The 12,213-nt window shown below is 36.2% G+C and overlaps 2 protein-coding genes across 5 annotated transcripts in view; one reads left to right on the top strand and one right to left on the bottom strand.

The window, feature by feature from the left end:
- The window catches only part of LOC111865633 (KICSTOR complex protein C12orf66 homolog), a 64,459-nt gene extending 52,562 nt beyond the window's left edge, over positions 1 to 11,897 (top strand). Inside the window, exons 9-10 of one of the 2 annotated variants that reach the window (XM_023853817.2) lie at positions 534 to 700; positions 10,844 to 11,895. In XM_023853817.2, the coding sequence (XP_023709585.1) occupies positions 534 to 700; positions 10,844 to 10,850 (174 nt within the window). In that variant the 3' untranslated portion in view covers positions 10,851 to 11,895. Of the gene's footprint in view, positions 1 to 533; positions 701 to 10,843 lie in introns of both variants that reach the window. The other variant, XM_023853825.2, reaches the window with a different exon arrangement.
- Positions 1 to 12,213, bottom strand: part of LOC111865647 (platelet-activating factor acetylhydrolase) — a 50,870-nt gene that overhangs the window by 7,153 nt on the left and 31,504 nt on the right. The window contains exons 6-10 of one of the 3 annotated variants that reach the window (XM_023853849.2): positions 10,348 to 10,461; positions 8,312 to 8,403; positions 8,017 to 8,205; positions 5,209 to 5,348; positions 3,687 to 3,718 (exon numbers count right to left, since the gene is read on the bottom strand). In XM_023853849.2, the coding sequence (XP_023709617.1) occupies positions 3,711 to 3,718; positions 5,209 to 5,348; positions 8,017 to 8,205; positions 8,312 to 8,403; positions 10,348 to 10,461 (543 nt within the window). In that variant the 3' untranslated portion in view covers positions 3,687 to 3,710. Of the gene's footprint in view, positions 1 to 3,686; positions 4,640 to 5,208; positions 5,349 to 8,016; positions 8,206 to 8,311; positions 8,404 to 10,347; positions 10,462 to 12,213 lie in introns of those variants that run through there. The other 2 variants (XM_023853842.2, XM_023853835.2) reach the window with 2 other exon arrangements.

Here is a 12,213-nt window from a genome sequence, read left to right on the forward strand (position 1 = left end):
AGTATTAGCAACACTCGTAATAATTCATAAATGTATGTATATATTTAAGTCTTCTTTAGATTAATGCTCACAGATTTATTTGTCATATTTGTATTTTGTTTTAATTATTTTCTGTACCTTATATACTCGTGCTAACTTTGTAATTGGCCACTGTGCTGTTAAGTTATTGCATGTAAATAAACATGAATTGAATTGAATTGAATTATTATTATTATTATTATTATTATTATGATCTTCTGGGATGTGATGCCATGTAGTTTGTATATAGATACTAACATATTGGAGGTACCTGCTGCCTCCATCTTTAGCCCAGAAGCTGGAGGCACAAGGTACCTGTCTACTGAACTACATGTCACCACATTCTAGAAGACCTGTCTTCCTAGTAACTGCTGAGAGTGTCTCAGATCTCACAAGTTTTACTGTATTTGTTTCCATGATCATTCACATGTCAAAGCCTATTAGATTTTAATAAACATTCTAGTTAAAAAATCACACTGAAAATAAGTGGTATATATATATATCATCTGTTTCAGGATCAAAGGACATATATTATGGCATCCACAGACCCTCGTATGACTCTGGTGGTAGTGTTTGACAGCAAGAAAGCTGAGAAAGAAAGTCATATCACAAACTTTGTGTCTGATCTTGCACTACAGCTCCGCTGCAATAAAGTGTTTGCAAACCTCAAACCTAATGCAAAGTAAGATTTGAGGTTTTCATGGCAGTGAAGATTTATGTGGTCTTCATGACAATCATGTAGTCTGGTAGGTGGGTACTAATATTTTGGAGAATATCCAGCACCCATGTTCTTTTCAAACCTACCTACCAGACAACATGGTGTCATAACCTGTAAGACCACAATACTAACACAAGGTTAAGTGCATGCTAAGGATACTGACTTCTAAATGTATAGTGTGTGTTTTTTTTTTCAATGACAGTATAACACAAAACTTAAACACAGTCTGCATCAAAGTTTGAAGAAAGCATGACTTATTCTGATCTCAGTCCATACTGAGGTTCTCATGGTAGTGAGTTTCAAGATCATGGTTTTTCTGGGATATGATGCTGGTAGATGTGTACCCATCAAGAAGCCCTTAATCTTGATTTGGCTGTACTGTCTAATTAAGTTGATTGTATATGATTTTAGGTTCTCATGACAGTAGTTATGAAGAGTACTATCATCTGCAATATAAGACAGCACTCAAATTGACTGTATATACACCTCTATATTAAAAGGGACCACTAGCAATATGACAGACCTACTATTGATGTATAATGATATTTAATATACAAACAAAGTCATAATAAATAGTACAACCTTTAATTCATGAACACAGATGCAATCAGAATTAAGTTTTACTGAGGCATAACAATGGTCACATCTAAAATGTTATACATTTCATGGAATAAAATGAATTTAGCAAACATGTTGTGTATATAAAGTAATATACTGAAGCACATTTCATTAACCTTATCAAGTTTGCTGCAGCAGAAACATTTTAAAGAAAGAACATACTCTGACTGTGTTATGTTACTCTATTGATACTGCAGTGTGAGGTCCTGCATTGTCATGCAAGAGGAACCAATTTCCTCTTTCCTGAAACTGAGGTCTTACTCGATATATTCTTTGAACCAAACAAGACAGTACTTCCACTTACCATTTCTTATTTACTGTCTGACTTGGTGGAACAAATTCTTCTCAAGTGATTCCCTGACTATCAAAGAATGTGATTGACACCACTTTATTTTATAACTTCTGAAATCAACATTTGTTGTCTTGGAGAACTTGGAAAATACTATTCCTTGCTTTGTCCTTTTGTTTGGGGATCATACTGGTAACACCAGGTCTCATCATCCATTAAAACTGAGTAAAGCAAGGAATGATCATCATCTATAGACTGAATAAACTTTTGAAAAGCTTGCAGTCTGAGGTCTTCAATTCATTGGTCAAACAGGGCATAACAAACCTAGTGCAGTTCTTTTGTTTTTGAGATCTGAGATCTTCCACTAAGTTTCTGTGAACTGTTTCTCTTCTAATTTCTAGTTCCTGTTACATCATCTGAAGAGTCATTTGATCAGTTGAATCAATTCCTGAACTGTTTTGATCATGTCAAGTGTTTAAATGTCTGTTGGTCATCCACTGAATTTGTTGTCATCAAGATGTGCATGGCTGTCCCAAAACTTGCATACTGTAAAAATGCTTGTGTATGAGAGACAGCACTGTCACCATAAGTCTTTTTTTATCAGCTGGAAATTTTCAGCAGCTGTTTTGCCCATCTTGAGACAAAACTTAATGTTCAATATTTGTTCCATCACTATGAACTGTCAAAACGAACTGCATGATACAGAATCTTAAATAAAATTAAGCGTGAAGAGAGGAGTGACCAACTTTTTACAGGGAACACAATGGAAGAGTCAGCTTCCACAGACAAATTGAAACATGTTCCTGTCTGCTTTTAAATATGTGTAATGGACTCTATCTTGAATTTATCTCTCAAACCTTGTACATACATTCCATGGATCCAGAGTTAGTCAAAAATGACTATGAGATGTAAGTCATAAAAACATACAGTACAGTAGCTTCCACTTCACATCTACTTAAGCAGTATTATATTTAAGCATCCTGTTACACTCACACAATATATGAGACAAAGTCCGTCTTAAGTGCAACAATTTAATTGTAGTTCTTTCTTCTTCCCTTCCTCCACACTACATGTTTCAGCCCTAATTGGCCATCATCAGGTGTGTATTCTTACGTATCTGCTACACTGCCCGTAGTTTAAAATTTAAAATCACCAGTCTTTCCAATTGTATGTATGTATAAAATCTTTGTTAATCTACACGCGTCAATTTGATTTCTAAAAATGGCACTTTTTTAAAACTTCAATTCAAATTAAAATGTCTATAAAGTTATAGACATTTTAATTTGAATTTTATACATACATACAATTGGAAAGACTGGTGATTTTAAATTTTAAACTACGGGCAGTGTAGCAGATACGTAAGAATACACACCTGATGATGGCCAATTAGGGCTGAAACATGTAGTGTGGAGGAAGGGAAGAAGAAAGAACTACAATTAAATTGTTGCACTTAAGATGGAGTTTGTCTCATATCTACTTAAGCAGGTTTGGGATTTGTGATAATTTTACTGCTTAGACATTACACATGTATTTGTTGTCTAGCATCAGCACCCTGCGAATTCTCAAGTCTAAAAAACACCTGTATCTAATACAAGTACTGCAAAAGCAGAAAGCTGAAGAATTTATTATATTCAGAATATGATGGAAGCATTAATCATTGTAAGTTGATATATATTATGACTAATATTTTATGCAATTAAGTGACGTACAAATCAGAGTGTGAGGCATTTCTGTCCACAGTGAGTTCTGCTGCTGAATTACAGTATTTCCAGACTGTTACACATTGTGCCTTCTTTAAAACAGATTTTATCAGTTTTATTTCTTCAAGGCTGTGCCACAGATCAGGTGGTTAGTCGCTGGCTTCCCAATGCAGCAGCCCAGGTTCAAGCCTGGGTAGGTCCTTTGCGATTTGTGGTGGACAAAGTGGCACTGGGGCAGATTTTCTCCGAGTACTTCGGTTTCCCCTGCCAATCTCCATTCCACGAACTGGTCCACAGTCACCATCATCTATCATATGAGGCTGGTACAATAGGCCTGTAATGGCCGCAGTACCAAGTGGACTCAGGCTCACCCCACTAAGAATAATAAAACAAAAAATAAATTATTTATTTCTTAATGTTCCTCATAGTAATCAATTATAATATAGGAGTCCACACACTATACATTATAACCAAACATGACATCTTTAAAGGCTGTCACTGCAGACTACATTATATTTTCACTATTAATGTCCAACACTATATCTCTCAGCCTAAATTCACTGCTGTGTAATGCAGATAAGTATTTTAATTAGTAATATGATGTCTGAAACAGGAGGCAACTCTTTTATACTGCATTATAAATGTGAAATAAATACAAGAATCAAAGGGTTGTGTGTACATGAAGTGAAGTTACATATTCTATTTGGAACAGCAAACTTCCATAAAGAAATATAAACTTATAACTTTGTAATAATGCTCTATGTTTGCAACTTACAATCTAGGAGTTCATTGTGTCTGTCATGGCCTATCATTACTCAGGTCGGTGAGACTATACAACATATGTTATTAACATGCTGCATACTTGTAAAATGTTAATTCTACCTGACATCATAAAGATAAGCAATAGTATTCTTCTAAGTTTCTTACTGTTCTAAAAATGCTACTATATCAAATTTTAAATAAAAAAAATATGATGTGTAAATTATCTTAAGTCTTGTAAAATAAGTGAGCTGTCTCTTCATAAGAGAGTTGTTTTTTCTTAGTTCCGGAGTATATCATGTCATACACAAGACAAAATACTTCAGCTTTAAAAAGGTAATTTTAAATTTATATGTATAGAACTACATGGGTGGGACTTAAAATCATGACTGAATAGAATTTTGGTGGTTTTTGGTATGCTACTTATGAACTACATAACAGCACCAAATTATGTTCACTGTTTCCATTCCAGTGTTCCTTCCACTACATTTTGTGCATGTGTAACGAGGAATGAAGTATCCAGTTCATGATCTAATCCTTTAAGAAAAGAATTGTTAATGGTATTAATTATAGCACAATTTCAAAAACATTATCATAAATCAACAATAATTTGTATATAAATTGTTTCTATAAAATTACAGCACATAAATAATACCTGCAACTATTTGGGCATGACTCATTAAGAAAACAAACAGGCATAGGATAAAGTGTCAAGAACAAAAATTCTCCAATTATTTTTAAATTAGAGTAACTTACAGCTGTTAACATGAAAGTTAGAAATGACATCGTAAAGAAATATTTATCTTAAGTAACTGCTACACATCACAAACATGTATACTCCTGCATGCATATGCCTCAATATTTATCTTAAGTAACTGCTACACATCACAAACATGTATACTCCTGCATGCATATGCCTCCTCACATGCACGCGCACATGCGTGCCCCCCCCAACATGCACACAGATGCAAACAAACACACACACACACACAAAGGTCTGATTTCTTTAAAATATTTAATTTCTGTAAGGGACTTTAATCACTAATATATTTTATTACAAGTACCTTATAAACTTGACATTTAAGAATAAACCAGACTGTACATACCTATATGTTTTTGTAAGAAATCCAAAATAAGAAGGTTGTTGATTCTAGATGCTATAATAGGGGGAAGCTTCTTCATCTTCCAGTTTAGCCAGTATCCCACAAGGTGGGGAGTATCAGTCTGATTTTCATGGGTTGTTCCTCTACAGACAGAATTAACAGTAGCATTTAGCCTCTGGACGTACAGTTAAAAGAAATAATACAAGCACTGATGAGGGTGCTAACTTTGGATAGCCGTAATATCAACTTCAAACATGCTGACTTTGTACAAGTAATTCTGTTAGTTAGGTACCATTCTAGAGCACTTCACACTATCATAATGAGGACTGACATACTGTACCAACTATCCATAAAAACAAAAAGTCAATGCTTGCTATTTTGGCGCCATGCATGTTCTATCAGAATTGGTAGTTCCTCTGAACAAGAGTAGAAGATGAAAGTGGGAGGATTGCTTAGACAGTACTGCAGTGTTCACCTCTGCTGAGAATGTTCATGGTGTACCTCTAGACAGGAGCACTGCTTACTCTATATTATTTTTTTTTCAGTCACATCATAATTACAGAGTGTCTTTCAAGGGCTATAATGTATAAGAGTGGCCAGAAATGAAATATGTACAGTGTGGTCATATATGATGTTAATAACTGCAATAATTTTGTATTGAAATGTGAACATGCCTTATGCTAATGGGAGTTATACTGCTAAGTAACAGGCACATATACATGGGAAAATCCACAAGGGAGAGCAAATATTTAAAGCAATACACAAGAAAAAATTTAAGGCAATACATAAGAAAAATCTAGAAAGGACAGAAATGGATTAATGACAGTTTCAACATCTCCGTGGCCTGTAGTCCACAAGCGAATTATACCGACCGATTGACCGCTGCTTGTCAGTGAAGTTATTGCCAACTTTAGTGGACAGAGGGTGTTGTGTGGTCAGCACAACAGATCCCCACGGCTGTTAATCTCGGTTTTCTAGACCGGTTAATGGCAGTTTATTATCAAAAAAGTTATGTTAGCAGCTAAAAATGATGGTAGATATAAACAATATGAATCTTTCCTTATTTGCACCTAGTTGCTTTTCACCATTTTCTGAGTAGTGAACACTGTCACATATTTAACATGACCCCTCCACTAGCAGAATGTACCAATGAAGAATGAACTGTGTGTGTCAGAAAGCTAGTGGAATTTATGGAAGAATGGCAAGTCAGTAAGAGCCAAAGGACGGTTTAAAAATGGGCTGAAATACTGAAACACGGCTGGACAAGTGTTGATGAGCATTCTGGGTGGCCATGTGCATGGCTTGAAGGTACTATGCAGGTGAGATGACTGAAGACTCATCACTGGTGAAATTACATCTGTAATAAACAATAGCTGTGGTTCTACCTACAACACTGTTCATAATGAGCTGGAGTCACATTGTGATGAGATGAGATGAGACTGGGAGTAAGAAGCAAGCAGTATGATAGATTCTAACATCTTTCATAGCCAGGAAGTTCAAATCTCAATCTTCAGCAGGAAAAGTGATGTTATGTTTTCTGCAATTCCACTGGTCCTATACTGGTTAATTTTCACTAGAATTCAATATCATAAAATGCTACATAACAGATCACAACACCACAGACCAGTTTCAAAAGCCATTTTTCTGCTTCAAGATAATGTTCACTCTCCTGCAACTGCTGGTGAAGCCATTAACAACATTTGACCTTTCTAAACCACTGAGGGAAGCATTACAATGTCAGAAATTTTCTAGTCATGATGAATGTGGGGATGCTGTGCATGAATGGCTTTAAGGCGCAACTGGAAACTTGGGGATTACTGAACCAAATGAATTAAAACGAAGAAAAATTATATAGAATAATAAAATATATCTAATTACTGTTTACTTTGCCAAAACATATAACATTTTATTTAAATTTTAATGTACCTTTGTACATCGGGTAAGAATTTTAACTGAACATATACCGCTAAGATGAGATTTTTACAAGGTACAGAGAAGGGAAATCCAGAAAAAAGAGGGAACAAGGAATGAAAAACGAGACAGAATTGAAGATAAACAACTCTGAAGATATATTAATAAATAATGGAATAAGATAGAACAGGCATATTCTAGGATGTATGAAAATAGAATCCAAAGAAAGTTCTGAATATAAAACTACAAGGAAAATGCCCATGAGGAAGACTAATGAAGGAATTGGATGGAGAGGATATTGGTTGCTATGGGAACTCACGTAAGTGGAAATGTCTAAGAATATGATGATCATCATCATCAGTTACACACCTTGCAGAAGACAGAGTACTTAAAATGTGAATTTACAGTGTAAATATGTAGTTAGTTAGTTAGTTAGTTAGTTATTGCAGAGGGTGGGTTTCCCCATGCACTTAGACCTGTATTCACGGTGGCCACTTCCCTCTATCTCTATATCCTACCGGTACTGGTGCTTACCATCAGTCCCGCCCAGCCAGCGAGACCGGCTCTACTAGCTGAGAGGTATCTATAATGCTCCCCCCATCTACCAGAGGTATTAGAGACTGCTGTTGGGTGGGAAACGTCCATTAATTTGGCTCAGTGACCTCCTTTGGAGACATGAGGTTCTTTTACGTGCCGTAAAGCTACGGCATGGGACCCACAGCTTAAAGTCCCTCCCAGAGGACTTGTTCCCTGAATTCTTCTGCCCTTAAAAATTCGATGACCTCCGCCGGGTATTTGAACCCGCGTACTATGAGTCACGAGGTGGGAACGTTACCTCTAGACTACGGAGGCTGCTTGTGTAAATATGTAACACCACCAAATTAATATCTGTAAACACACCTTATTGTGAAGACAGTTCTCTTGCCACACCCATTTGATGTAGTGTCTGTGTATTTCTTTACAGCATAAAAATTTGGTGCTATATGAAATGTCTCAGTATTTATAAACAGCAATGGCTGTTTAACTGTGCTTGGTAGATTTAATTCTTCTTTGAGGGAAAACATCCATGGGTCCAATATGACACCAAATCTAAAATGAGGAAAGGAAAACATGTTAAGAATAACACAAAATGTTGCTGCCTATGGATGAGGAAGGGTAGTATTACAGTTTTGGTATTTATTTTAAAGACACTTGCTTGAAACGGTAATCACGTCCAAGAGTCAGAAGAGCTGTAGCGCCGCCAAATGAATGTCCCATCATGGTTAGGTTTGTCAGATTTAATCGGTCCTGAAAGAAAACTGATGTTATTATTTAAACATATGAGCAATTGCAGCATAGTACAGTAACTACATAGAGGTTCCAGAAGGAAGACCCATGGATGGCAGGGTTGATGGCATTCCAGGATTCCCTCCTTTTTCCTACTGTTGCATTATCCACCAGCCCTCTTGGGCATATGTCAACAAGCAAGTGAGTAATGCTAGCAGAGGTTGTTACTACCAGTATTAATGAAAACAGAATGGCCAGCCAGTAAAAGCTGGAAGAAGTACAGCAGTTCAGAGAAGACATGGAGGCAGTCATCCATGGAACTTCTTTCCATAGCCTTAGTATGGATGATCAATAAGATCCCTCACAAGAATATTGTGGTTTCTTTCTGGAGATTGCCTAGTATCCTGTGCAACAATTACTACAGGACGGAAGAGTCAGACTCAGCTCTTGTGAACAGAGGTGGACAAAATATGATCTGCAGACCCTAAGTGGCAAGCAGCAGTATTCAGTTATTACCAATAATACAGCCCTTAAATTCGCTTAGTGGGGGGTGGAGTCCAACTTGGTCCACTCGGCACGGTGGCCACTGATTGGCCTATTGTAGCCTGCCCTGGGTGATTATGATGATGGAGAACTTGGTGGAATGAAGATTGGCAGGGGAAACCGAAGTACTCGGAGAAAACCCGCCCAAGCACCACTTTGTCCACCACAATTCCCACTTGACCAGACCTGGGATTGAACCCAGGCCACCGCGGTGGGAAGCCAGCGATTAGCCGCTTGAACTATAGCGTGGCCCAACAGCCCTTTATAAAGAGTAAACTCTGTGGTCTACTGGTCAGAGTTCCTGGCTACAGATCCTGAGGTCCGGGTTCGATTCCCGGCGCTACCAGATTTTCTGAGACGTAGTGGGTCTGGGATGGGGTTCACTCAGCCTCGTGAGGATAATTGAGGAGCTATTTCAAGGAAATAGCGGCTGTGGTCTAGAAAACCGAAATTAATGGCCAAGAGGATTCATTGCGCTGACCACGTGATACCCCCAACCGTTGGCACTAACTTCGCCAACAAGCGGCGGTCGCTCGGTCAGTATAGTTCGCTTGCGGACTAAAACCACGAGTTTTCTTTTTTGTTTAATATAGCCCTTTATAGATTTTGTTCATACACAGTACAGAATATAATCTACATTTTGTCATAGATACAAGTTTTGGGAACCATAAGGACTCATACTTAATATTTTCATTTATTATATCTACAACTACATACAAACACAAATGAGAGATTAAAATACTGTGTCAACATTAATTATTAGTAAAGGCTAATCTTATGTTCTCAGTCAGTGCATATTATCAAATGCTATCTAATGACACTGCGACTACAGAATTTTTCTTGAGAAAGGATTTTAAACTTAGCTCTGTCTGACTATGCAGCAAGAGTAAGTGGCTCACTCTTTCTAAAAGCAAACTCAGAAAATATGGGAAACCTTAGTCCTAAATGAGAAGGATGGCTTTAACTTTCACAATTTAACAAGCTGAGTCAGTATAAAGCATATCATATAGCGATGCATCTTACATACAAGTAAAAACTGAAGTAATCTTCTTTCATCTTCATATTCAGTCTTTAATATTATACCTGCCCAAATATTCCATAAAAAAATGTTACTATTTGTATTGCATATACAGCTCTTCTTTTGTTTCAGCCTCAGATTAATTGAATGGCCCAGAACTCACTGTTGGTAGATGTACAATGAGGCACTAATTATAAATTATATAAAGTGAAATAGTAGTAACACATACTCACCACAGCACAGGACTAAGAGAGTGCTGTCTTTCATATAATTTACCAGAATAACCACCAAAGATATATTTATCTGCGCACTGCATATAATGCAGTAGAGTTTCCATGCTTAGAGTAAAATATTCTTAAAAACTGAAACTTTTAAGTTTTAAGAAAACTGTTGTCAAATCATACCTTGAATTGTCCAAGTTCAAAATCTTTGCCAAGAACATTATCAACAGATATTCCACCATTTAGTTTCTCCAATAAATCAATCACTCTCCTACATTCTTGTACCCTCTTTTCTACCTGTACAAAAAAAATGTATACATAAGGTTACTGGAGAAATAAAAGCTATAGCTACATTTTAATTTACTGAACCATGATCCCCAAAATTAAACATGTTATTCTCTGCTTGTGGACTACAGGCCACAGAGTTTTTTCTTTTCCCCCCCCCCTTTAAAATCGTACTGGAATCAGTGTTCTCTACAACTGTACAAAGACTGCTGCTTATCTGTGGTTCAATTTATGGCAGGCCACAAACCCTAGTTAGTGTTATAATATACAACATAATATTTTCCACAACTATAAAATCACTGTTTTACATTTAGTGAATTTTTCATTTTTTGTTTCAGTTTAGTAACAGTGTGCACTGAACATTACTACATTCTTCCTACTCTCCCCTTTTCAGTGTTTAATGGTGGAGCAGGCCAAGTGGTGAGGAAGGAATCAGTGCCAGCATCCCTTGGAAATGGGGAAATGGAGTCGAACTCCAGACTTTGGAAAACAGACATGCCTGACAACTAATCTATGAATTTGAATTCTGAAAGTTTGATGTGGGTGATTTAGACATCTCTTCAATTTTAAATACCGAATAGTGGCATTAGTTATAATTAACATTCACAATTAAAACTGTTTACAATATAATTATTACATCATACATATATTTCAGCATGTTAATAGAAGCCTGTTACATATACTGTACACTGTGAGGCAGGCAGGGAACTGTACCTGGAAAACCTACCAGTGTCCTTAATATTATAAGTAGCATCCTTTACCAAAATATTTATTCTTGTTAGTTAGCCATCTCACATGCAATTTGCTTTTTTAAAACCTTTAAAAGTTGTAAATGTTAAAATCTCTTCTACATCACTGGTATATGCACACTACATGTTTCGACCAACACTGGTCATCTTCAGGTGTCTCTAAAGTTGTTGATGAAACTGCTGTGTTTATGCTGTAAGCTCAATTTTTGGAATGTGCCCTCGTGTATGTGCCCATTTGTCTTATGGTGATTGTTAGTTCCTCTTGTCATCGTCTTCATGATGTAACATGTGATGTGCAGACCTCAGAATAAATGATGGATGAGAAATTTACATCTGATGTGTCTGAGGAGGAGGAAGAAGATAATGGTGGAGAAAGAGAACCTGAAGCAACATTTTTATCAACACTGAGTAAATAGTTTATGAAATTATATGTCAGTGATAACATGATGGCTGTCATCAGTAGTACTAAGGTATACAGGGTTCAGCAGAAAGTGAAAAAGCAGAAACTTATTTTAATGGACATGTAACATAAGTGAAGTAGATTATGTTTTTAATGTAATACATTAATTTGCCATATTTAATTTCCTTGATTTTGCATTCCTTTTAAAAGGTCTCTGCACAAACATAAAATCCAGGTACAGTGGAACCTCGCTTAACGAGCATAATTCGTTCCAGAATCTTACTCGTAATGCAAAACACTCATTAAGCGAAACAATTTTTCCCATATAAATTAATGTAAAATACGATAATGCATTCCATGCCGAAAAATACTCAAAAAATTTTATGTATAATGTTTATTCAAAGAAAATTATATATACATTGTTAAGGAGCATGAATCATCTTCATGTTTTCTTCTATGCGGAATGAACCAACCTGGAATGCGAATTTGATTTGCAGAAAACAAAAAAAAATCAAAATAATTAGTTTATTATTTATGATACATATCTAATTCTTTTTTTTTTTTTTACTAGAAAGCTTTCTTCAACACACTTTTTTTGACGACCCTTAAAAATTT

Source organism: Cryptotermes secundus, unplaced genomic scaffold (assembly GCF_002891405.2).
Source record: "Cryptotermes secundus unplaced genomic scaffold, Csec_1.0 scaffold968, whole genome shotgun sequence".
NCBI classification, from domain to species: Eukaryota; Metazoa; Arthropoda; class Insecta; order Blattodea; family Kalotermitidae; genus Cryptotermes; species Cryptotermes secundus.